Genomic DNA, 26,766 nt, shown 5'->3' with positions numbered 1-26,766 from the left:
TATCTGATAATGTATAATGTAAGATACAAATATATCATTCTGCCATGCTAGTCCCTGGCCTGAAAGCCAGGATCAGGGAAATATTTTTCATTATCTGTTCTCTGGAACCATCATTGGTTTTTCATTTACTAAGAACTTATCTTTAAGTGACCTTTTCATTTACAATGAAGTCATTATCTTTCAGTCAACAAGCATTTACTGTATGCCAGGCACGGGGGGATGTTCTGAGAACATAAAGGCAAAAACATGGACTTTGCCCTAAAGGGCTTCACATTCTAATTGTGCATAATTTTTCTTAATTCTACTTCTTTCATTCTGTACCCATATATAAGTCTTCCTATGTGTCTTTGAAGTTGTTGTATTCCTAATTGATCACTGAAGAGGTGTCAAATATTGGATCATAATATTCTTAAATACAGCTGAACCAGATTAAAAAGTTATTGGGAGGGTCAGCTAGGTGGTACAGTGAATAAAGCACCGGCCCCAAAGTCAGAAGGATCTGAGTTCAAATCTGACCTCAGACACTTAACACTTCCTGGCTATGTGACCCTGGGCAAGTCACTTCACTCCACTTGCCTCAGGGGGAAAAAAGTTATTGGGAAATATTTAACAAAATAATTATAAATATAATGCAATAGAGATAAAGTTAACTTGTGGTTTTCTAAGTTAATATGTGGCCTGCAGGGATCCATTCTATTGTGTCTGATTGATGGCAATGGCTTTCCATTCATAGATCAGATGTTATTTTGGCATTTCACAAATGATAAGCACCTACTTTATTTAAAATTCTCTGTTACCTGTCGCTGTGTGTGTATATATTTATTTTTTGGCAGCATTAAACCTTTATGCTTTTTTACATACTCCATGATCTACATGAGAAATAACTATTCTCAAAAAGCCTAAATCTTTAAAGGCCAATTGAAAGATTGCTGGGAATTTAGGGTAGATGAAGAATGGGGGGCCAGTGGTGCTTTTGTGATGGTGGGATCCATGTGACTCAGTACTTTTCATGTGCCTAACATTTGATTTAACATGCCAGAGATAATTATACATCTCGAGTCCACAAAAAGACACTATTCCATTTTCAACACAACCCCCCTCAACAAACCCATAGAAGCATGATTTGTATCATTTGGTGGATGGAGGTATGATTCTAGTTATTCTAGAAAAGCGATTATTGTTATTCAGTCATTTCAGACTCTCTATGACCCCATTTGGAGTTTTCTTAGCCAAGATGTAGGAATGCTTTGCCATTTCCTTCTCCAGATTATTTTAAATATGAGAAAACTAAGGCAAACAGGTTTAAGTGACTTGTGCCCAGAGTCACAGAAATTAGTGTCTGAAGTCTGATTTGAACTCAGGAAGATGAGTCTTCCAGTTTCCCAACCCAGCGTTCCATCCAGTGCACCACTTAGCTGCCCAACAAACAATTAAGAATGAGCTATTACTTCAGCAGGCTCTGTGGACTAGGACTTACTTCTCAATCGTATTTAATAAAGTGGAAAAAAGTAGGTAAATATGCCAGCACAGGAATGGTGAAGGTGCTGTAGGAGATAGATTGTTGGGTCTGTAGTCAGGAAAATTTGAATTCAAATGTTTCCTTAACTATAAAAAGGGGATATACTACCTACCTACCTACCTCACAGTGCTGTTTTGAAGACTTAGTGAAATAATATTTGTAAAGGACTTTGCACAGTGCTTGGCCCATAGTAGGCACTATATAAATGCTTATTCTCTTTCCTCCACCCTGGAATGTAATGGAATATTACTGTGCTGGAAGAAATGATAAACATGATGAATATAGAGAAGCATTGTAATATCCATGAACAAATGCAAGGTAAAGTATTCAGAGCTAGAAAAAAACTGTACTCAACAACTACCACAATGTAAATGAAAAAAACAATAGCAGCAAAATAATTGAAATCAAATGTAATGAAATTATAAAAACCAAACTTGCCCCCAGATAAGAGATGTAAAAAAAAATTAAGATAATCCAACCCCCATTCTATTCCTTTGCAGAGGTGGGAGTCTACCTGTGTGCAACACTGCAAATAACATTAGACTTTCTCAGAGTGATGTTTAGTTTTACTCACTTTTTTTCTCATTTCTAGTTTAAAAAAATTATCATCATTATTGCTAGCATTTAGATGATGCTTTAAGACTGGCCAAGCACTTTGCTTATATTATTATCATTTGTTATATGGGTGGGATCCATGTGGTTCAATACTTCTGATGTGTCTGACATCTGATTTAATATGCCAGAGACAATGCTCCAGTTATATATCTCAAGAGTCCACAGAAAGACACTATTCCATTTTCAACACAACCCCCCCCCCCTAAAACAAAACAAAAACTTGTAGAAGCATGATTCGTGTCATAGCACAAACCTATGAGATAGTCATTATTATCCCGATTTTACTGATGAGCAAACTGAGGCTAAAAGAGGTTGTCTAGGTATCAAAAGGCATTTTGAACTCAGGACTTTGACTCTAAATATAGCACTCTAATGACAATACCACCTACTACCGTGATATAAGGGATGGTTAAAAAAAGTTTTTTTTTTTTTTTTTTAAGCATGCTATCATGCTATTCTTACTATACAAATAGGCATCCCAATTATGTGATCCTTTAAGGATCCCTTAACATAGTCTGTGCTATGAAAATAGCATGTGTTCAATCAATGCTATCTCAAATGCTTGAGGAACCTGAATAAAACAATCCAGCTAAAATCATAAGTGATTTTTTGTTTACTCATTTTGGAGTTTATTTTTTTTAATTATAAACTTGACAAATGACACCATCTAACCATGACCACATCCATAGACAAAGTAGAATAGAAAAAGATTGTATACGAAAGTATGAATCTATGTTATACATAGCTTCTTTTAAAATATATTTGTAAAGGACTTTGCACAAATATATTTTAAAAGAAGTTAGTTGTGTGACCCTGGGCAAGTCATTTAAACCCATTTGCCTCAAAAAAGAATAGAAAGAAAAGAAAATATATATTGAATTTAGTAAAAGAAAGAAAGAAAAGAAAATGTATATTGAATTTAGTGATAGAAAGAAAGAAAGAAAAGAAAATATATATTGAATTTAGTGGTAACTACATTTCTTGCCATGTCCACTTCTTGCTTCTGTTTTCTTCTGTTTATTTTTAAGTGTTTCATTGATGTTCTGTCCTTTTTTTCTTTTTTGGCATCAGCATTTCTACTCCCCAAACTTCCCTCCCCCACCAAAAAACTCCACAAAAACCATAATCAAATAAAATCCTCTTCTTGTTACAAATAAGTATAATTAAGCAAAATAAATGTACACATTGGATTTATCTGAAAGTATATGTCTCTTTCTGTATTGTTAATTCATCACCTCTCTGCCAAGGCAAAAATCTGAAAATCTGAAAATCATACTAGTTCCACCTCAGTAACTAGTGTGACCCCAGACATATCCCTTATCCTGTCTTTCCTTCAAGCAGAATGACAATTTGGTTCCTCCTACCTATTCCCTGTGAGAAAGAGAAAAGAGGGAGGAGTAATGAGATAATGTCTGCACAGTGCTTAGAGTTCCTGGAGAATGCAAGTGATTATTAATACATTTCTGGTGGATGCATGCTCTGGCTTGTGGCAGCTTTGGGGGTAACATTTCAAAGCTGAAGATCTAATTATATGAAAGGGACAATTATGGGTAGAAAGCAGTGTGTGGCACTCTCTCTGGCTATGTGGCACTCCCTTATGATAAAAGGTCGTGGGAATGTGGAGGTGGCTGAGAAACTTGGTGTGACCCTAGTCATGGTGGAAGGCTAGGATTTACCCACAGGCTTAGAGAAGGAGAGCAGGCCAGCTGCTCAGCCTCAAAGAGAAGCAAAAATGTTGCCCTGTTTCCCTGTGTGGAATTCCTTAATCCACTAGATTCCAATCACCTCTTACAGCTTGATTTACAGCGTCAGAGGAGGAAGCTAACAGCAAATGGAAGCCTTAAAATGAACCATCAGCAGCAGGGAGGGAGGCAGAGGACATTAATTTTACAAGAGTGCAAACAGATTCCTTCCTGAGGCTGTGTTCTCCTCACTTCCCCACTCCCCCACTTCCCAATGGTTTAGTTGACTCAAAAGTGCTGTGTTTGTGCCTATCAACAGTTTTTTTTTTTTGGGGGGGGGCAATATTTTCTCTTCTAGTGATCCCAATAGCACTAATGAAGAATGTGACTGCCTGCCTGAGGAAGGAGGGCAGAAAAGCCAGACTTGTTGAAGTTTCCTGAAGCTACAATCAACTCCTGGCTATTTTGTTTGTGGCTGTTTCTAGTTTGAAGGGAAATGAGCCATTAAAAATTGTTTTTATTCTTATTTCTTTTCAATTTTTTAAAATGGAGATTTTTAATAACTGGATAGCATTTCTGGTTTTGGTAGCCTGTATTTTTGATTTCTGCTGCCCATGTTTTGATTCCATCTTTGCAGAATGAAGGGAGTTCAGCACATATAGAGCTACTAATTAGAGCAGGGTTCCAATCTAATTAAATCTGGGCTCTGTTAACTATTATTTTTACAAAGTATTTTGAACACTAAAATGCAATATAATAGTGCTTCTTTGTTATCCTATGCATTTTTTGTTTTATTCATTTAAAATATTCTGAGAAGGGGTCCGAAAGTTTCAGCAGACTGCCAGGGGCCTATGATTTGAAAAAGTTTAATAACTCTTAGGGTAGAAGCATCTTTGGTTTTCAAGAGGAAACATTTAATATGTATAAATTTATGATGGAAAAGCAGGTTTCTTATGGTTTAGAAAATGCAGTATTAGGTATATGACTTTTTAAAAAATCAAAAACAAAAACATCCTAACCTGTGATGCCCTGTCCTTATGTTTTCTCTGCTTTTATCCTCATTAAAAAAAAAAAAAAAAAAAAAAAAAAAAAAGATCCCCAGAAACTCTTTCCATTAATGTTTGTGTGTGTGAGAAACTGTTTTGGAGAGGTGTCAAGTGCTGAGATGTTTAAGTGACGTGACTGGGGTTACATACCTGGTATATGCAAGGGAGGGTTTTAAACTTTGGTCTTCCTAATTTTCTTCTATATCTCAGGTCTTTTATCTCTGTCTCTCAAATAAATTTCTACCTCTTGATATTGGGATAGGGTGGGGTGGAAATGAATGGATCTGTTTGAAAAAGTCATTCTGCCCTCTGAGTTTTCACTTCCTGCCTTCTCATTCTCTTTTAAACCTTCTGTAATCTGACTTCTGACCTTATCATTCAACTGAAACCCTTCTCTTAAAGTCACCAATGATCTCTTGTCAGTTCTAATGACCTTTTTCTTAATCCTCATCCTTAACCTTTGTGCAGCATCTGACACTGAGAACCAACTTCAACTCCAGGATGTGCTTTCCTTTCTGAGTTTTCCTGAAAACTCTCTCTTATTTTCCTCTTACTCAATTGACTGTTTTTCCCCCCCTTGGTATCTTTATTGTGTCATCAGCCACGGTATGTTTACTAACTTGTGGCTGTTTCCTGAACTTCTGTTGTAGGACTTTTCTTTCTACCATCTCTCAATTCCTCATCTCATCAGATGCCATGAATTTGATTATCATGTTTATGATGACAATAATAATTCCCAGATCTTTTATTTAGTTTTATTCTCTTTCGCAGTTTTGAATCACCAATTGCTTATTGAACATTTCAAACTGCAGACCTTGTAAATAACTCAACCTCAACAGGTCCAAAACAGAATTCATCATTTTCCTCCCTGAGCACTTCTCTTTTCAATTTCCCAAGCATCATCACCCTGTCAGATACCTAGAAAACATTCTCAACTATAGTGTCATCCTTGACTTCTCTCTCTACTGATCATCCCACATACTCAATTAGTTGCCAAATCTTTTCGTTTCGTTTTTTTTTTTTTTTTAGAGCTTCTCTCACCTATATCCCCATCTTTTTACATATAAAGTCATAACTCTAGTTCAAGATTTCATTGTCTCTCATCTAGACTATTACAACAGACTTCTAACTGGATTCTTTATCCTAAGCCTCTTCCCACTCCCATTTACCTTCCAAAAAGATTTTCCTCAAGTACAGATATACATGTCACCTCCTACTCAATAAAATCCAATGGACCGCTAAAAAATAAGATCAGATATAAACTCTTTTCTCTCTTAAAACTCTTTATTACATGCTTCCTGCCATGTCTTTTAACATGTCACTCCTCTTTATAAACTCTAGCCACACTGGCTTCCTCACTGTTACTCCCACACACAATATTCCATCTCCTATTTCCATGACTTTATCTTTGCTTTGTAGAATCCCCATCTTTCTTTAAATCTCAGCTCAAATGTCGCCTGCCATAGGAGGCCTTTTCTGGCATCCACCCTACTCGTCTACCTTCTATAAACTATATTTATCTTATATGTGCTAATTTATGTATATGTCATCCCCATCTTTAAAATGGAAGCTCTTTGAGAGCAGGAACTTTTTTCTGATGCCTGGAACACAAGTAAACAGTGAATATCTACTGATTGATTTGAGGGATTGAATATGGAACTCTCAATGAGGAAATTCTTCCTACTAATATAGAGACAAACTACTCTGCTCTATAACTGGGTCATTGGGAGATTAAATGGCTGACTCAGGATCGATACCCCATGGGTGTCAAAGATAGAACTTCCTGTCTCCAAGACCAGCTCTCTATTCACTATGCCAGGTTGCCTCACATCAGGAATTTGATTTTTAGGATAAAATGAGATAAGCTAAAGAATCTAAAGAATGAATTCTGGGTCATCTTGCAGGACTACTTCATGCACTATAAATCCATTGTTGGCAGATATCATTTCTAGTCTATCTAACTGGAGAAGACTCTCATTTAAATAGAATTATATTTGTCAGTTTAATTATAGACTCCTTATGAAAAATATATAATATATAAGAGTAGCATTGAAAAATCTTATTACACAATGCGCTGGCACTTTTAAAGAGACCAAATGGACTGTGAGTCAGACAAAAATGGGATCTAATCCTGGCTCTGTTACTAACTAGCTTTATAACCCTGGGAAAATAATTTCAAGACTGGCATGGTGCTGCCTGCCTAGAATTCTTCTATCTGGGGAGGCTGAGGTTTGTAGATTGCTTGAGCTCAGGAGCTCTGAGGTGAAGTAGGGCTAAAGTTGATCAGATGTCCACCCTAAATCCAGCAGTTAGGTGGTACAGTGGATAGAGTGTTGGAAGTCAGAAAAACTCTTCTTCCTGATTTTAAATCTGGTCTCAAATACTTATTAAGTTATATGACCCTGGACAAGTAACAATCCTGTTTGCCTCAATTTCTCCATCTGTAAAATGAAATGGCAAACCCAATCTTTGCCAAGAAGTCCCCAAAATGGGTCATGAGAAGTCAGACATAAATGAAAAATGACTAAACATTAAACATGAGCTCTGAGGTGTAATAGGGTTAAAGCTGATCAGATGTCCACACTAACTCCAGCACCAAGATGCTGAGCATCCTGGAATGGGGCTTAGGAGACTTCTTAAGGAAGGGAAGAGTGGGCCAGGGCAGAAATGGAGGTCAAAACTCCTATGCATAGCATTAGTGGGATTGGGTCTATGCATAAATTACTTTATTTCTAGCTTGAGCTGAGAAGAAGACTCAGTTTAAAAATAATAACAATAATAAAAATAACCATTCCACCTCTGCAGTGTTAATTTCCTCATCAATCAGAGGAAAACTTTAGACCAGATGACCTCAAAAGGTTTCTTTTAGCTTTGGGATTCTATAATGTAGACTCGGTAATAAGGGGACAATGTGGTGAAGGGGGAGAGTACCTGTTTGGATAGAAGACAACATGGGTTCAAGAACCAATTCTGCCACTTTCTATAGAAATAGAAACATTCCATTTCTATTTGACTTTAGGCAAATCATTTAACTTTTCTGAACTTCAATTTCCCCATCTTTAAAGTCAGAGGGCTAAATTAAGATCCTTCCAACTTTAGGTCTACATTACTATAAATGTAACTGTTATACATTCTCTTGAAAAAAAATCTTCGCTACAGTACAATGAGGTTAAACAGTTACAAGGAAGCAAAGTAGATGTGTGTGGAGAGGTCTGCAACACTGTAACTGAAAGGTCATACTTACACGGGGGTAACACTTTTTGGAAGTCCTAAGGCGTTGACTGAGACGGGAGCAGGCTGGGACGGCAACATGGAGCTCAGGAAGGCTGCGGGTGTTTGATTGGAGTGACCAAATCGAGCATTTGGAGAAGGGCAGTAGGAAGATGAGGGAGCTGACCCTGGGAGGGGAGGAGGAGGAGGAGGAGGAAGTGGAAAGGAATCAGACATGGGGAAAGCTGTGGTTGGACTGAAGGCTGGAGGAGGAGGAGGAGGAGGGGAGGGTGAAGAAGGAGACCACAGATACTCCCCTTCAGAGGGAAATGGTTGAGAGAAGGGCTGCACGGGCACCCGGCCAAACTGTTTCTGAGTAGCAGTTGGAGACATGGGAGATGGAAGGCTGGAGGTGGAAGAACTAGAAGAAGGAGTCACATAACCCGAGGCAGGACTGATGTTCTGAGCAGCAATGAATTGTTTGGGCCTAGCATAGTTGAAGGAGCTGGAGGGCTGCATGACGGGAGAAGAGTGGGAGGTTAGAACATTCATCTGATCTGGGAAAGCGATGGATTGGCTGGCCTCAAGCTCTTGGAAAGATGGCGGAGGAGGGAAAGGGGGGGAAGGGGGAGGGTTCTGTGGGGCGCTCGACTGCTGATGGTACCACTGGCTTCCTTCTTGTTCCAGTCTAATTTGGTTCTGCAGTTGTTGTATTTTCAAAGGGTCCCTGTGGGAAGAGCAAAAAATAAGAGCAAGTCACTTAAGCTGTGAACACAATAACTTTTATATAAAAGTTCCACACCTCACAATTATTAGAATAAAATATATTCAAAATCAAGCAGAAGTCACTAGTTATTTGGGAACCTTCTTGAAATTTTACCTAAAATGATCCAGAATTTTGCCAGATTTCTGGGGGTAAATTTCATTTTGTCTCTACTAGAAGAGTGTGAAAAAAAAAAACAAACAAACAACAAATCCTTTTTCTTCTCTTTCTGGCTATTAAAAAAAAATTAAACCATCAAAAATTATTCAAAAAAAAATTTTTTTTAGTTTGAATCCAATTTTGTTAGAGAATTAGAGTCAGTTTCAAGTTGCTTATTCGATGATCCTAAAAGGTCTTTAATATTCCTTTGGATAAAATGGGGGAAAAACGGCTTTCAGACTAATAACCAGTTTGTATAGAGAAGAAAGTCAGGTTTGAATAGAAATACGTGATAACTACTTGCCAATTGTTTTGAGGATTATAATTTAGAGAATAAGACAATTGTTTCTCAAGGAATTTTATTATTATTTTGTTGTTCAGCAAATAGTAGATAATGATTTATTTATCTCTTTTAATCATTACAGCAAGTCGATCTAAAACCCTTAAATACATGCATAGCATTTAAAACATAAAATTCTGGTAATTATCCATTACTTATGCTAAACTAAGTACCTGTTATCATTGGCAAGCAAAACACATGCAAATGAGCTGTGGCCAATTTTAAAAAATGTTCTAAGTGGCTCTAATAAATGTCTGAATGAAAAAATTATCTTTAATATAGATATGATCAACAAAAAAGTCTTTTATTTATGAATAGTTTTCCAAACTCTTATGGATTCAGAAGTGTTTTATTTGGACTTCTCATTTTGGTAACTATAAGCCTGCAAGCAGATTATGAATTAACTCCTATACTCTCATGAGTAGCTTCTTCTTAGTATAATTATGTATTAATCATGTTTGAAACAAGGTACATTGGTGAAAAAGTACTCGTCACTTGTTGCTGTTTATAAAAACTTCAACAGAAGGTGGCACTATAATATATGCAAATAAAAACCACTTCATTTCATGGCAGGGCAGTGGCATTTCTTCACTTTTTCTGACAAAACTGTCCAGATACAGAAATACTTGCTTTCTCATCTTTAGCTTAAACTACAAAGTGACCCAAGAATTTTAGGAATTCAAAGAAATACATAGAATGTGGGGGGAACTTCCAAAAGTCTTAAAAGACTTCAGGAAGGTTTCATTAGTAAGAAATCAGTCAATGAGAATGAAAGTCCTTATTTCCTCTATAGTTTGAATTTTTCAGTATTTAGCCACTTTAACAGTAAGCAGTTTGATCCTACCTACTATTCTTATAAATCGATGAAAAGTACTAAGAAACCAAGGTGGTCTTTTTATTTTCTTGGTAGCTGTAAAACATAAGTACAAGTAAACTCAACCCTCTTCCTAAGACCGTAGCATCAAAGAATTCATTAGCCCTAACTCTGTGTGGTCCTCATGTTGAAATCCATCTGAGTTCCTTCTTTATAAACGGCCATGTCACAGCTGGGAATTCACTGTTCCCTTGACACTACAGATGTCTGTGTGGTTGCAGGATGCTTCATAGTAAATGCAATCTTTTGGCATGTTTATAGATACATGTTTTAGGACAGACAGAGAAATATAAGAACTACCCCTCCCTCACCTAAAGTCAGGACATCTGTCTTCATAACTTACCCCACAGTACCTCCTTCCTCTCTTCCTTTCTTTTGTAAGATCTCTTTGCCATGATCTAATCCTGATACAAGAACGTTTTAAAATGGAAAGATCTACAGTTCAAAACATATTCGTGGGCTAGAGAGTGACCTGGTATGGCAAGAAAGCCTCTTCAAAGCCATCTCTAGAATGGCTATTTTCCAGGGCCAAGCTGGCTCAAAATGGTCAAAGCCCAAGCTATATTTTTAAGCCTGGCCTGGCACCAGCCAACAGTTGTTGCGTGGTAGCTATAAAGATCTTTGGTGTGCCACACCCTCTATCTGATGTGGAGATATTTTTAAAACTCTGGAGAGCGCCAAGACCCCCGTACCAAGCCTAAGGAGTATTTCCAAAAAAGGCTTTCAGGAAGCCATGGTCAACTATATATCAGCATCACTTTCCCTTTCCTCCCAGTCCAAGATTTTTGTTCACAAGGACATGGTAGTCAGCCAGCCTTGCAAGGCCACTTGAGGTTCACCAGTCTAAGCAGCCCTTCTAGCCAATGGCTAAAGGTCTATTTCTAAGTATTTTATTTAACCAATGCTTTGGAAATTATAAACAACCTAGCGTCTCATAAGATAATGAAGACACAGCTGATGTTGTACATCAGCATATGTTTACTACAATAAAATTAGGCTGATCCTTTGTTTTCATATGGGTCCCATTTTCAGTTGTTCGGTACTTTGCATGGAAAAAAAAATCAAACATGCCCAAGACAGACACAACGTTAAGAGGAGGAAGATGGAAAGAGAAAGGGCTGGGGGAGGACAAAGGAGAGAAAAATGAGATAAGGATAGTATTTGGAGTCTGTAATTTTTCATAGTGGCCACTACATGGCAAGAGTGTATTGAATGCCTAGTGTGGAGTGAGTAAGATCTGAGTTCAAATAGTTTCTGACACCTATTAGCTGTATGATCCTGGGGAGTCACTTAATCCATATAGGATATATAACCCATATAGGATATAGGCTCAGTTTCCTCATCTATATAATGAACTGGAAAAGGAAATGGCAATCATTCAAGTATTTTTGCCAAGTAAACCTTAAATGAAGTCATGAAGAGTAGGATATGTCTGAAAAATAACTGAACAAGAAATTTTCATATCTGGTTTCAGCATAAATGATAATTTCTAAGCTAAAATAGGTTTGGCTACTTCTGAGACAGTAAAAAAGATATACCTTCACTTCTTCTCCAATTGCAATAAAAAATATTCATAGATCTTAGGTTAAGATGATCTAAGTTTAGGAATTAAGAATTGTTTCAAAGCTACAATAGAATTCTTTCATTTATTCATAAACATTTATTGAGTTTACCAATGTGAGATGCTATTCTAGCGTTGGAGCGGGGATACAAGGTCCCTAACCTCAAAGAGAGAACAGCTATATAGTAAGATAGATCTAGGAACAACAGGTGGAAGTTGCAGAGGCAAATTTATATTTAAAAAGAATTTCCTACTAATTTGAACTTTCCAAAGGTAAGAACTGCTTTTGGAGGTAGTGTATTCCCTCTCACTTGAGATTTCCAATCAAAAGCTGGATGGCCAGTCCTCAAGTAGTGTTTGGATTAGGTAACTGTGGAAATCTCTTCCAATTCTGGCATTCTAGAATTTTGAATCTACTTGGAATAGAGTTCAGGCAGAAAAAATGAGAGACTAAATGAAAATGACAGCTGGAAGAAAGGAAAGGGAAGGGGTCATCTATTTGGGAAAAGGAAGAAGGAAATCAAAAGAGAGCATAATGGGTGGAACTCTTGTGGCAAACTTTTGAGAACCCATGGACAAGAACTGAACAGGTTGGGCAGTCATGGATGAACTGCAATCTGCATCAATGTAGGAAACATTCAAAGGGATGAAATTAAAGATCTATCTAAAGAGCTAGATACTTGGGTAACCTTTTTCTCTCTTTACAATAGTGGTACCATGGAAAAGAGAATACATTGAATCTGGAAGGGGATAGCAAGTTTTGGAAACTATCATTATGCATATGAATACTACTGTCATAGTCCATTTTTTTTAACCTACCTAATCCAAATTATTTTCTAGATGAGATTTTAATATATTAATAAAGATGAAGAAGTAATATACCAATGATGTTTTACTTCATGATTTAAAAGCTCTCTCTTCCTTAATTTCATAAATACTGCTGTTAATTTGCTAGGTAAAATAAAATTGTTTAATTCAATGAATAATACCACCCTAATTTTGAAAATTAAAAAAAAAAAACTTTCTAAATTTTTCCATTTCACCTGGGAAGGAATAGAACGAGAAAAAAAAAAAAAGTCTAGCCAAATGAATTGTTGAAATTGTCCAGAAAAGATGGGATTATCAGTTGGGTTATGTACACACACACACACACACATACACACACACACACACACACACACACACACACACACATACATATTATCAAGTGTTTGTAAGGAAGCAATTTCTAGTTGTTTTTAAACTGACTGTGGAACAGAATACTTTTTGAAAATCCCAATCAATACTTTGCCCAGGGAATGTGGCTACATGTAATTCTTTGATTCTGGGAGGAAAAAAGGAGAACCTAGTCTTATTTATCTGAAAGATTTATATCATTGCTAAGATTAACTGAAAAATAAAGCAATGTTAAAAAATACAGATAATCCCTGATACACACAATGTTTCACTTTTTCTGACAAGTGAGGAATATTATAACAATTTGGGGAATGTATTTTAAGAATGTTTTCCTGGACATCTCCCAAGAGCAAATAACCTGGATTCCTTTACGAAAGACAATACATGCTTGCACTGGCAGCCACAAAATGATAACCCAAAGGAAGGTAACTAGCATATGGAGAAGATGGAAGGGCATGAAGGAGAAGTGGACAAGGTGAAAAAGCTTAGAAAGGTCTCAATCTCTTCTCATAGAGGGAAGTACCAGGCTAAAGATGCCTCAGATTCACTGATAAATAAAAATTTTACTATTTTGTGTTATTATCATTCACCATCATCAGACAATCGTATGATTTAGAGATAAGGAACCACATGGGTCATTTAGTTCAATAGCTCACTAAGGGCTAGAGAGATGAACTAACCTGCTCATTGTCACAAGGCAAATTGACAAGCAATTACTAAGGCCCTACCATGGGTTATCATATAGACGAGGCAACTGAGGCAAAAAAAAAAAAGAAAAATTAAAAGACTTGTTCAGTCACACTGATGGTAAGTCTCTGAGGCCAGATTTGAACTCAGAAGATGAGTCTTCTTGACTCCTGACCCAACACTCTACCTCTTCTGCCACTTAGCTATCCCCATCTGCTGCCTAGTAGGTGCTTAATAAATGCTTGTCGTTGGCTTCATTGGATCAAGGGTGGGATAAGAAGGAGGCTTGTGGAACTAAATTGAAAAGAGCCTTAGATGGGTTAATTGTTCCATATAAAAGTCCAATACTAAGTGCGTGGGAAAATTCCATTCTGGGTGAAATGAAAGTAAGGTAAGTTGCAATGTGAATTATTGGTATAGTTTTTGGTTTAGGCAGGGAAAATTAAAAATTACATTTGTCTATTTACCATCTGTTTGATTACATTAATATTTTCTTAGCCCTTTCCCCTAACCCTTATTGTTAAACTGAGTCCTGTCTATTCAGAACATTAATCCACTGGCTGGGGATTGGGGAATCTACATCCAAACCATTTGCTTTCTATAAGACCTAACATTTATTATACATATGGTGAACCATAATATAAACAATCTAAAGGACAACCATTATTACTAAAAACAACACAACAATAATAAGTTAATATCAACCAGATGGCATCTGCATTTTATTAGGGAAAGTATTCAGAGTACCAGTTGTGATAAATACAAACTAAACTATCTCAAAAATTAATTGCAAAGTTGAGGGTAAGGCAGAGAAGGAGAGCAAAGAAGAGGGACATACATATTTTATGGACTAATGTAAACACAGTACTATAACTGTTTTTCCTATATGGAATGATAGCAAAGCTTTACCCCTTTAGATTCTTCCCTCTAACACTTATTCACCAGGAGCTATCTGTGATTCTCATTCTCCCAACCAACTTTTTATTTAACAATACTTTGCTTGAGCCTCCTATACCCTTAAGTGACGACAAAAATTCAAATGTACAGTATTCAAGTTATAATTATGTGACATATAGCAATTGATGCCAGCTCTTTAACTTATCTGATCATAGATCTCAAACTGCATTAGAATGTAAGGTCCTTGAGGGTAAAGACTGCTTATTCAAGTCTTGTGAAATTTGGAATCAAAATTTTAAGTCATGCTTTAACTTCAGACACAACTTGGAATTAATGATTTGGAAAGGATCTTATTGAACCCCTTTTTGACAAACGAGAAACTTTCTAGTAATTCAGATCTTAGTTCCTGTAGTAGCTCACTTAACGGTAGGAATGGCAAAGTAAAACAGATCTGAATTAAATGAACACAAGATAGAAGTCTACTCAGAAAAATTCATCCTTTCTATTTAGAATAAAAGCTATACTTGGTTCACAAAAAACCAAAACAAAACAAAAACAACCCCCCAAGCCCAAACTAGTAGCGCTCCTCAGTCTTAGTACATAAAGGCAATCTATATCTCAAATCATTCTATGTATGGTGAGGGGGAAAAGCAATTACTGACCAGATCATAAACTTCTTGGGAACCAACACTCTGAGCGTCACAATGAGGATGAAAGGAATTGTCCTTAATTGACTAGCATGGGGACTGAGGTGTTTGGGAAGTAGTGTACTGACAAAAATCCGAGGACAATGAACTATTCCTCAGAAGTTAAATCCTGCAGCTGGTTCCACAGATGTTAAGGCTTATCCTATAGTCATGATAGAGACTGGGGTAAATGGTAATTTTGGCTCCGTGCGGGATGCAAAGATGTTGTCCAAACCATTTGCAACCAGGCCAAGAGAAAAGGATTTGTACATTGGAATAAATTGTATGTGATGAAGGACTGGCAGCACTCGAGAAAGCAGTATGGACATTTCTCCCCCTGCTTGGACAATGATTACAAGGCTGATATGGCTGATGGAATTGAGTCAAGTGAAGCTCTGCCATATTGGGCTCAGCTTTTTCTTGTTTTTCTGGGCAGGGCTCATGCGCCAGTTTCAGAAAGAACAAACTCCCAACCAAGCAAGATGTCTTCACTCATTTTCATTCCCATTGCTAAAAAAGTTTGAAGAAAAGGAATAGGAAAGCATTAATGATCGTGACTATTAGACCCTATTTCAGTGAAAAGGGATTAATATGGACCCCTGCCCACTGAAAAGATTTGCTATCACTTTTTAAAGAATAAAACATCCATTTTTTGCTATATCACTTTTCTAAAGCAAAAATTGTTTTTCAGCACTTTTCTTCAATAATTTGGCATAACCAAGTCTGACTGGGGCTCTAAAGCAACTCCCTGTGACCCAGATATTGAGAAACTTTTTGGTCTTAAACATACTATGTAAAAAATATCGGACTGCTTAGAAATTACCTTATGTTTGAAAAGAAAAGATATTTTTAACTGTTTTGTCCCAAAGCTAAATGAAAAGAATGGTTAATCTAATATTTTACTGCTGGGCACAGTGCAATCAAACATTCTAAGGCTGAATTGCAAGTGCTCAAAGATTCTTTCTGCTTTATTGCTTATTTTATAGTGAACAAAAGTGGGAATGGCTAAAATAATCAGAATTGAAAAGAAATGGGCATCACCTTCTCAGCCAAGTGCCTCCATTCCAACTTAAGAACTAAGAAACTGTTTTTCTTCCATTTTCCCTTGGTACATTCTTGACATTCTTCTGCTACAAAATAAGATTTTCTCTGCACAACTGTATACCAAGAGGACTACTTTATCTTCTACAGGTCTCAGCTACATCATTCAAAACAAAACAAAAACCAACTATTCCCCAGCATATGACTTCTAGAAAGGCTGAATCCAAGTGGAAATAGAAAAATTCAGATATCAGATCCCAGTTTCCTTACTCTGATTCTATACTCTAATTAGTTATGTGTCCTATGATAAATCATTTAATTGCTCCAGACTTTCACTGGCCTATACTTGATAAGGAGAATTCATATTTGTCTAGTACAGGAATTCTCAAATTTTTCATCATAATTCCTTTAATGACCCCGTCTCAGAATGTTTTTAAATGCATAAAAAATACATATGACTGTAGGGAAAAAAGTTACACTGAAACTTTTATCAAAATACTTTTAATAATCAACTTTATAGGCCTAGGTTAAGTATGTAGAGTTTTGAAGATTTACAAACACAAATAAATTGGTCCATAATAGATTATCTTAAAAAACTATCAGCAAAACATAATGATGCTGCTGATCCATACACACACATACACACATATTGTTGTTCACTTGCTTCAGTTGTGTCCAACTCTTCATTTCAGGTTTTTTTTAGGCAAAGGTATTGAAATTTGCCATTTCTTTCTCCAGCTCATTTTACAAATGAGGAAATGGAGGTAAACAAAGTGAAGTGACTTGCCCAAAGTCATACAATTAGTAAATGTCTGAGATCAGATTTGAACTCAGGAAGATGAAGCTTGCTGATTCCAGGCCAAATGTTCCATCCACTGCATCACCTACCTGCCCACATATGTATATAAGAGCATATATTTCTATATGCATACACACATATAAACACAGTGATACAGATGAATTTTACATAATAGGAATGCTTCTAAAATTCAGCATAGTAGAGGATCTCCCTGCTGAAAGGAATCTTACAGTAAATCCTGCAAAATGAAGAGGCCTTTTGTGATGTGAATAACTGCCCTCTGATTTATATGTGTGAAACTTTTAAAGGCTGGATGCAACTACACTGAAAGTGATCCAGGGGAAATCCAGGCGTAGAAGAAGAAAGCCTATGACTTATAGACATCTTCACCACAATTCTAAGGGGAAGGACACCTTTGCTGCACAGCACTAATGCTGACATGGAAAAACATCAGAACTATCCTTGGCCACAGTGGGCCTAGGAGGCTACAACTCAGCCTCCAATCCTTTTCCCATTTTAAACTTTTTTGGATTCTATGGCTCAAAGCAGACATTACACCCTCTCTTTTTTTCTTCTGTCCTATCTTTCTTCTCTCCTCTTCCTCCATTCCCTCCCTCTTCCCTTCCTCCATTCCTTCCTTCGTTCCTTCTTTTTACAAAACTTCTCTTGAAAAGCTTAGTTTGTATTCAGAATTTCTAATTTAACACTCAGCAACCTTCTTGTTCTGCTCCTTTGCTATAATAACATTAACACTGACTTTTATGTAGCAATTTACCATTTACAAGGTCTTTTAGTTGTTTTCAGATTTTATTGTCACAACAAATTGATGGGGGTTGGCAATATAAATAACATCATCCCTATTTCACAGATGAGGAAATTGAGATATGGAATGGTTAAGTGCTTTGTACAAGGTTCTACAGCTGGTAACTGGCAGAAGCTGATCCTGAATCCTGATCTTCTAATCCCCATCCATTGTTCTTACTTGGCACTGTCCGTGTTTCACTTTCTTCCTCCAAGTTCCTCTTCCCCCCTCTACTTGAGAAATGTGAATGTTTCTCTTAAGTCCATGGTCTCTTTCCCTCTAAAAACTCGATCATTTCACTATCACCAATATGTGAATGACTTACAACCTAACTTATATTTCTAGTGCCTACCTTGCTCCAGAGAACCAATCCCCAAACCCTATCTTTATAAGATTTACAGCTAGAAGAGCCAAGAGAGACCAGCCAGGTCACACTTTCTTTTTACAGATAAAGAAACTTTTCTGTAAAGTCTGATCCTCTGAGACCCCAAAGGTGAAGTGCCAAGCCCCAAAAGGTATCACTAGTAAATGGCAAAGTCAGAATTTGAAAAGAGATCTGGGAACTTCATACATAATTTTTCTTTCTACTCCAATGATGCCTTTATCTGACATTTCTTTCTGAATACTGTGGTGTCATTTTAAACTCAGCATTTCTAAACCCAAATTTCTTCCTAAATCCTGATTAATTGCCTTTCTGCCCAACTTCTTATTAAGGGGCTCAAAAATTTCATTATCATCCAACTTCTTCCCTGCTTAACCCAAATAAACAACATTTTTTTTCTTGAATATAATGTATTTTAAACCCTGAACTATGTTGAGGGACTTGTAGAGAGAAACTGGTCAAATCACCTTCATTTTAGAGGAGGGAATGAAGAAATTAAGAAATTCCTCTATATGTCACATAGAAATCAGTAGGGTAGTTGAGATTTAACTCCTAGTCTCTCACTTCCTGTTCAAAAGATTTCTGAAATATAAACTACTTTTATATGTTTCCTATCACTCCCTTAGATCTAGATGGCACCATAGTGAACAGAGTGCTTGGCCTGGAGATAGGAAGATCGAGTTCAAATGTGGCCTCAGAAACTCACTAGCTGTGTGACCCTGGGCAAGTCACTTAACCTTATTTGCCTTGGTTTCCTCACCTGTAAATTGACTTGGAGAAAGAAAGGACAAACTACACCAGTATTTCTGCCAAGAAACCCCCAAATGGAGGTAACAAGAGTGGGAAACAACTGAAAAATGACTCAACAACAGTAACAAAAGAGTAAAACACAACTGAAAAATGACTCAATAGCAAAATCACTTCCCCCTCCCTGAATCTATCCATATGAAGCAAATTATTCCTCAAATAAATCTTATGCTTTCCCTTTTCTATGTGTTTCCTCTTGTTTTTCTTCTTGGAATACATATCTTCTTTACTTCTTCTTTGCCTTTTTGGAATGCTTCCTGTTCCTTTCAAAACCCAACTTACATTTCACCTCCTTTTCCATAAAGTCTTTATCTATCACTTGCATCTAGGGTTCTATTCCTTTCTCTGAACTCCAATAGCACAGATTGTCCAATCATACTGGTCATTCATTGTTTGGTCTTATTGTTATTTTTTAACCAGCATGTGTCCTGTAAACCAAAGCTTCTTAAATTGTGGATCATGATTCCATACAGGGTTAAGAAATTGAATATAGGGGTCTCAAAAAATATCAACAATAACAAGTATTAAATATTTCGTCAAGATTTAATTCTTTATGTAAAATTATAAACAAGCACATTCAAATCAAATTTGCTTTCATCTTTAAAACAATAGTAAAATTATATGCATACCAAAGAATTATTTTAAAATGAATTTCTTTATGACTTATTATCAGTAAATGTTTGATTTGTATGCCTATTTTATTTACCTATATACCTGGGGTTATGTAAAAATTCCTTGGGCAAAAAGGTGTTGTGAGTGAAAAAGCAAGGCCAGAGCTTGTGCTTGTTTATATACTATCAATGCCCAACTGAGGCAGGAAGTGGCAATATAGTAGGAAAAAATGATAGACTTGGATCTAGTTTAATCCCAATTCTGTCAATTAGTAGCTGTGTGATGTTGGATGAGTAATTCAATTTCTCTGAATCAGTTTTCTCCTCTGGAAAAAGGATATAATTCTGTTTGACAGAGTTATAGAGTACTTTACAAACTATGAAATGGTTTGACATAAATGTCAAATTATTATATAATAGATATACAATAAATCTGTTGTTTGATAAACACTTTCTGAAAATGTTTATAGACCAAGGAATTGTTTTCAGCATAAGGGATGAAGAACAGGATTTTGGAAATTTTCAGTCTTCATAAAGCCAGTCAGAACATTACTAGCTGTCTTTGGGACTCTAAGTATGAAACTCTCAACAGAACATGACAGCATTTGGGAACCCTGTAAGTAACACAGTTCCTAATTTGGCATTGGTGAACTACTTCATCATATCTTTGGCAGTGCCAGCTGTACTGATGCCCATTTTCCATTTGTTTGGTTATCAGTCAAAGGGCATCCAGTTTGTGTTTACCTTAAGGAAACCAGCTTCAGTGAAATTTTCTGGACTTGGTGAGAACTTTAGTCATCTCTAAGCTATTCCTTTTCATTGACAGAGCACATTCTCCCTATCACTATAACATACTGCGGCCATTTTTTTCCTCTCAAAACATACACTGTACCACTCAGATAACAAAATTGGCCCTCATACAGAACGAGGAAATGGTTCCCTTGTGTGGGCTCATTGTTTAGCAGGTCATAAAGACACAATGTGGTGCTACTAATAAGGCTGAATTGAATGCCTGTGTTAGGGCTGGAATCTAAGGCATTGATGTCTGGATTTGGAACCTTACAGGGATGTCTGGAATAGTTTTAAGGAGTTTGCCTAAACCTTGCCACAAGTTTCTAATGACTTACACACAAGTAAAAGAATGTGTAGGTGGAGTCCATGATTTGCCACTAAGGCAAATGTGCCTCCTGGCTAGCTACATGGTAAGAATTAAAAAAAAAAAGTTTCCAACACGAGCAATATCTGAAAGTGTTACTAGGAGATAAAGTGTGGTGTGGGGGAATTCAAATTCAAATATTGCTTCTGTCACTTGAATAAATTAATCTTCCTGGGATTTTCTAAAATTAGAGAGTTGAACTAGACAACCTCTAAAATCCCTTTTGTATTTATGATTCTCTGACCTTTTGAAATAATTTCTTGTATCTAAAAGTTAACACCTCAAAGATGATCTAGATCAACTTTCCTCTAATCTTTTTTCCCCCCCAGGGATGAAAACTGAACATTCCACACATGGGGGTGGTGGTGGTGATGGGGGTAGTGATGATGGAGGAGAGATAGTGTGTAAAGGCAGATGAGAAATGTCAAGTATTGTATATTTTGTCTTCTGATAGGCGATTAAAAATGACCACATAGTTAATTGCATGGCATAGGAGCTACCCCAAACATTTTAACTTTTGCAATTTTGTCCTTCACCTTCCTCATGTGGCAGCAATTTTAGTAGTAGAAAGAGCAAAGAAATAAACAGGAAAAAGAAACTGTCCTAAATAGCTGACCTAGGACTCGCAGAAATAACCTTGATTTTTATATCATTAAATACGTTTTCCAGCATTACTTCCCATTATACAATTTAATGTTTTCATTAGAAAAAAGCTAAGGTAGCTCTATCATTAGCTAAAATTATGTGACTCTGGGCCAGTTGCTTATCATTTTAGATTTCAGTAACTTCATTGGTAAAATTGAGGTTGTTGGCTCAAAGATCCCTTCTACTTTTAAAATTCTATGATTAATTATTATAAAATGCCATAATCATAATTTCTATTTTGCAGGGAAATTAGAAAGTCAGTTATTGTTTCTTGATTTATGATTAATTTACGATCTGTCCTCTAGAGATGGATCCTTAAAATGCTTGGTGTTGATTAAAAAAAAAAAAAAAAGGACTCATTGTAACATTAAAAATGCTCAAAATTTAGAGCTAGAAGAGGTTTTAATTTTAAGAGGCTGAGACAAACATAAATGGAAGGGTAATTCAATGAGCCCTATTTTGAACACAGGTCTGTTAATTCCAAATCTAATATTCTAATCTTATGATTATACTATGATGCCTTATGTTAAATGGTAAAAAAACCAGTGTCTTTTGTAGGAGAATGTTTCAGTTTCCTATTAACATAAAAGGCTGAAGGAAATATACTAGATTCCTGGATAACTGGCAATTTGCTAATCTGCTTTAAATATAACCAAGAAAGATTCCTTATACCTATACCAAAGATGGCCTGTGGCTAACACTTCCTGCATAGCCAGCTGTCACAAAGGGATATGTATTAGAAGAATGCACTGTTGGACGTGGCTATTCAAAATTATTCCATTTTCCCTAAATCACTGCCATTGATAGTTTAAAAGTTAATGACTAGAGTAAAATAAGTTTTTCTGCAGGGTTAATCAGACAATTGGCCATTTGCTAATTCCAGACTTTCAAAATAAGAGGAAAGGAGAAAAAGAAACTGGAAAGCAATTTTTTGAGACAAATTTCTAAACACTACTTGGCAAGTTCCAAAACCTTAGCATAACATCAGGAATTAAGAACCTAGTGACTACAGAGAAGAGCTGCATGGATTTTTAATAGGTTTGACCTTTTTTAGAGCATGACCAACTGACCTTGACATTCCTTAGGGGCCAAATGATGCAATCAATAAGAAGGTGCTGAATGGCCTTTCACCTATGGGAAGCTAATCTGATGGATTCAACAATAAATGAAATCCATCCAAATGTGTCCTGGGAAGAGCAACAATGAGTGAACTAGCATCTCTTGGAAAAGAGTACATCTAAACAAGGAGAGCCAAAAACATTCTTCAATAAAATGACCCAATTATTCAGTGCAATTACTCTCCAGGAAAACTAGAGAAGAAGAGAAGGGGAAAAGAAGAAAAGGAGGGAAAAGAGAGATATACAGAGAGAAATAAAGAGAAAGAGACAGAGACTGACACACATATGATACAGACAGAGATACAGACAGACACACACACAGAGAAACAGAGGGGAGACAAAGAGAATGAGCACACTATTCATGGCTGCCTAAAGCTTCCAACACGTTTATACATAGTACTCTATGTATGGTAAACACTCCAATGACTGGCTCTGGATCAGTTGAAGTTTTTGTTATTATCTGGTGCTTCTGGACATTTATAGTATGATGATAAGTGATCTTTGTTATGATGACATTAAGGCATCATGAAATTCTGGCTTACTTTCTGAACCAATGAAAAATTATGTTTGGATAGCTTTTGTGTTATGTATTTTACTGTATTTGAATTTTCTAAAAATGGGTAATCCATGTAAGGTAGTGGAATTAATGCTATATAAAATATCTCACTTCTCAACTATACTAGATTAACAATTTTTCATAACACAATCAGGGTTCTTGATAACAATACTCTGAACTCATATGATAAACATTAGATAAATAATCTTTCTGCAAATGAAGCCCACTACAAATTTGAAAGTAGTGATTATTTCTAGAATTTTTCAACTATTTTAAAAATCCAAGTAATAAGACAGGAATTATGTCCAGAAAAGGGGAAAAAATCCCAAAACAACAAAGGCTTCTCAGATGAGCAGAGTAAACTTTTTTTCTTTCTCTTTATTCTTCCTTAATCTTTTTGCAATTTAACAATACTGTGCTCTTTTTTTGGAAGGGGGAATGCCTGGTTCTCTTTCTACCTATTTAACCAATCTTTCTTAGTCTTCTTTAATAGCCCTTTGTCTTCTGGCTAACTCCTTACATGGTATGTAGTGGAAACAACATGATTTGGCATCAGGAGAGACCTGGAATCATAACGGCCTCCAATATTAAGTGGTTGTATGTGAACATGACCAATCTTATTATCCACTTATCCTCTCTGAGTCTCAATGTCCTTACTAGTAAATGCACCAACCTACCAAGAGTATCTATGTAATAGAGATGTTGTGAACACCATATGTGAATGTATAGAAAGTGCTTTGTAAACCTTAAATCATGATATACATTTCAGGTTTTATTTTCTTCTTGTCTCTATCTCTTTTCCTTTGGCAATCAAAGATATTCCCAGCATTTTGACAACCATCTATAAGCAAATAATTCCCAGTTTTCCATCTCTAGTTCTGACTGCTTTATAATCACAAGTCCACATCTCCAAAAGTTCCAACAGGTGGGTTAACTTCTTAAGGAGTAGGACTAATAGCTAGATGGTAAAGGAGATATAATGCTTTCTCTACCATATTAAGCTCTTTTTTTTCTAGAGAATTTTAAGAGCTTATGGATCTCTGGTTATACTATCAAGTCACAGTCCAGAGCAGAGGTCCAATTTCCTGCCTTCCCTCATAAAAGCCCCAAAGCAACCAGCTCATTATCACTATCTTAAGAACAACAATAACAACAATAAAAAACCTTTCAAATTACAATGATTTCACTTTTTAAGGGTAAATCCATAATTTCAATGTTTTAATAAAAGCTCTAATGAAATAGTTTGGCACTCAGAAACTTACTAAGTCAGCAGAGACCCTAAATATCTCATGTCAGGCTGAAGTGGTAACACCAAAGCTAAGTAATAATAGAAGATAATCGACATAGCAGTATGGTAGGAGGTGACTATCTCCAAGAAAGCTTGAGTTTTCATTGTCCCAATCAGAGTACCAAAAAATCACTGTGTTCCATGTTGTTCTCAATTATGGGTGAATATAAACTGCTAAATCAGCTTCATTTGTTGAGTAAGGTACTAAATATGTATGTATCTTTGTAGCCCTCTCTGTTATCTCTCTCTTTTTTAAAAAAAGAAAATACAAAACCTCCTGTAACAAATATGCCTGGTCAAACAAAGCCAAATTCCCTACATTGACTATGTCCAAAAATATTTGGCTCAATCTGCCTCCTGAGTCCACTATCTCTTTCAGGAAGAGGGCAGTATATTTCTTCATGAGCCTTCTAGAATCGTAGTTGGTCTGTCTTGATCAAGATTTCTCTATTCTCTTTCTAATTTCTCTATTTCTATTGAGGATACTACTGTCCTTCTATTTATCCTAGTTTTCAACTCAGTAACCATCAATGGCATGTTTTCCTCCCTTACAGATCAAATCCAGTCATCTGCAAAGTCCACCACCATAATGTTTTTTGCATTCATTCTCTTCTCTTCCCTCAGATGGCCACAAGCCCAGTTTAAGCAAGCCCACATCATCTTTGACCTTGCTTTATTTCAATACTTTCCTAGGGGACAGCTAGGTTTTGCAGTGGTTAGAGCACCAGCCTTGAAGTCAAGAAGATCTGAGTTCAAATCAGACCTCAAATACTTAATGCTTCTTAGCTGTGTGATCCTGGGCAAGTCACTTAATCCCAATTGCCTTAGGAAAAAAAATTGTTTCCTAATTGGCCTCCCTGACTCTAATCTCTACCCTCTCCAATCTATCTTCTATATTACTTGAAATTTCTAAATTACAGGTCTATCCACATCATTCCTCTGATCAAGCAATAATATAGGCTCCCTCTTGCTTTGAGAATAAAATATAAACACTCTGTGGCTTTTACATACCTCACAATTTGGCTGCAATCTACCTTTCCAAGATTACTGTTTATTATTCCCCTTCACATAGTTCTCCATTCAGCCAAATTGGCCTTCATTCTGTTTCTCACACATGACATTCCATTTCCCATCTGTGTCTTTGAAGAAGCTGTCCTCAGTAAATCCCTGCCTCCCTGCCTCCATCTCTTAGAATCAAAATCTTTAATTTCATTCAAAGCTCAGTTCTAAAGTTACCTCCTTTTAGAAATCTTGTTCCTCCAGCAGTTTGTCCCCTAAGTGCCTTGCATTTATTTTGTGTATATTAACATGTGTTCATTTTTCCCCCTCACTTAATTAGAAAGTAAGGTCTTTGAAGTCAGAAACCATTCCTTTCTCTGTGTACGTATGTGTGTATGCATTTGTATCCCTAACATCTAGCATAATGCTCAGCATACAAAAGATAAAGGCTTATTGAGTAATTGATTATCTAAACCCTTGATGGTATACTTCATATACAACTTCTTGAAGTTTTAATTTCAACACATACAGTGATTTTTCCATGAAACTGTTGGAGTTTAAACTCCCTTTATCAGAATAAGGCAAAAAAAAAAAAGTATTTACAACTCAAAGAGCTCCATTAATCATTTTTAGTAAGAATAGACTAATAAAAATTCCAAAGACAAATATGCTTCAAACCAGGCAAGTTCCAACAAGGTTTCTTTTCCCATAAATTACGTTTTTTGGATGATTTGTCAGAAACTTGATCATTGTAGAAGCTACCTACCCACAATTCACAATAACTACACTTCTACATTTAACATAGTCTATTGGTATGTTATAGTTCACATATAACAATATAAACAATGAAAAAATGTGGTCTAAGGCTATTAAAACAAGTTATTTTAGCTTACAATAGCAAATCCCACAATGATTAAAATGTTCATGATACCTGGGAACATGGCATAGTAGGGAGTATATTCAATTTGAAAGAGGTTCTAGATTCAAGTCTGGGCTCTACTACCTTATCACTGTGACCTCCAACAACCTCAATTTACTTCCACCAGCTTCAGATTTTTTTCTCATCTATAAAATGTCAGAATTGAACTAAATGAACTCCAAGATTCCTTCCTACTATAAATGTATGGCCTTTTTGGATATAGGATCTTCTGATCCATGGTCTTAACCAAAGATCATTAGTAAATTAAGGGATTTGTTTATACTTGTTTTCCAAAATTAACTGGCTTTTAAAAAAGAAAGCATAAAGCTGTGACTTTGACCAGTAATAGAAGACAGTAATTTTATTACTTTCATAAATGCTTATTTCATAAGTCTTAAATTTCACCTCAAATTCCTAGAGAACTCGAG

The 26,766-nt window shown here is 36.2% G+C and overlaps 1 protein-coding gene across 10 annotated transcripts in view; it reads right to left on the bottom strand.

Moving 5' to 3' along the window:
* Window positions 1–26,766, bottom strand: part of PALLD (palladin, cytoskeletal associated protein) — a 485,836-nt gene that overhangs the window by 51,290 nt on the left and 407,780 nt on the right. For 7 of the 10 annotated variants that reach the window (XM_051964161.1, XM_051964163.1, XM_051964162.1 and 4 more), the window contains one exon: window positions 8,107–8,799. In XM_051964161.1, the coding sequence (XP_051820121.1) occupies window positions 8,107–8,799 (693 nt within the window). The remainder of the gene's footprint in view (window positions 1–8,106; window positions 8,800–26,766) is intronic. The other 3 variants (XM_051964169.1, XM_051964170.1, XM_051964171.1) reach the window with 1 other exon arrangement.

This window comes from Antechinus flavipes, chromosome 6 (assembly GCF_016432865.1).
Source record: "Antechinus flavipes isolate AdamAnt ecotype Samford, QLD, Australia chromosome 6, AdamAnt_v2, whole genome shotgun sequence".
Lineage (NCBI taxonomy): Eukaryota > Metazoa > Chordata > Mammalia > Dasyuromorphia > Dasyuridae > Antechinus > Antechinus flavipes.
This window is presented reverse-complemented; position numbering and strand designations above follow the sequence as displayed.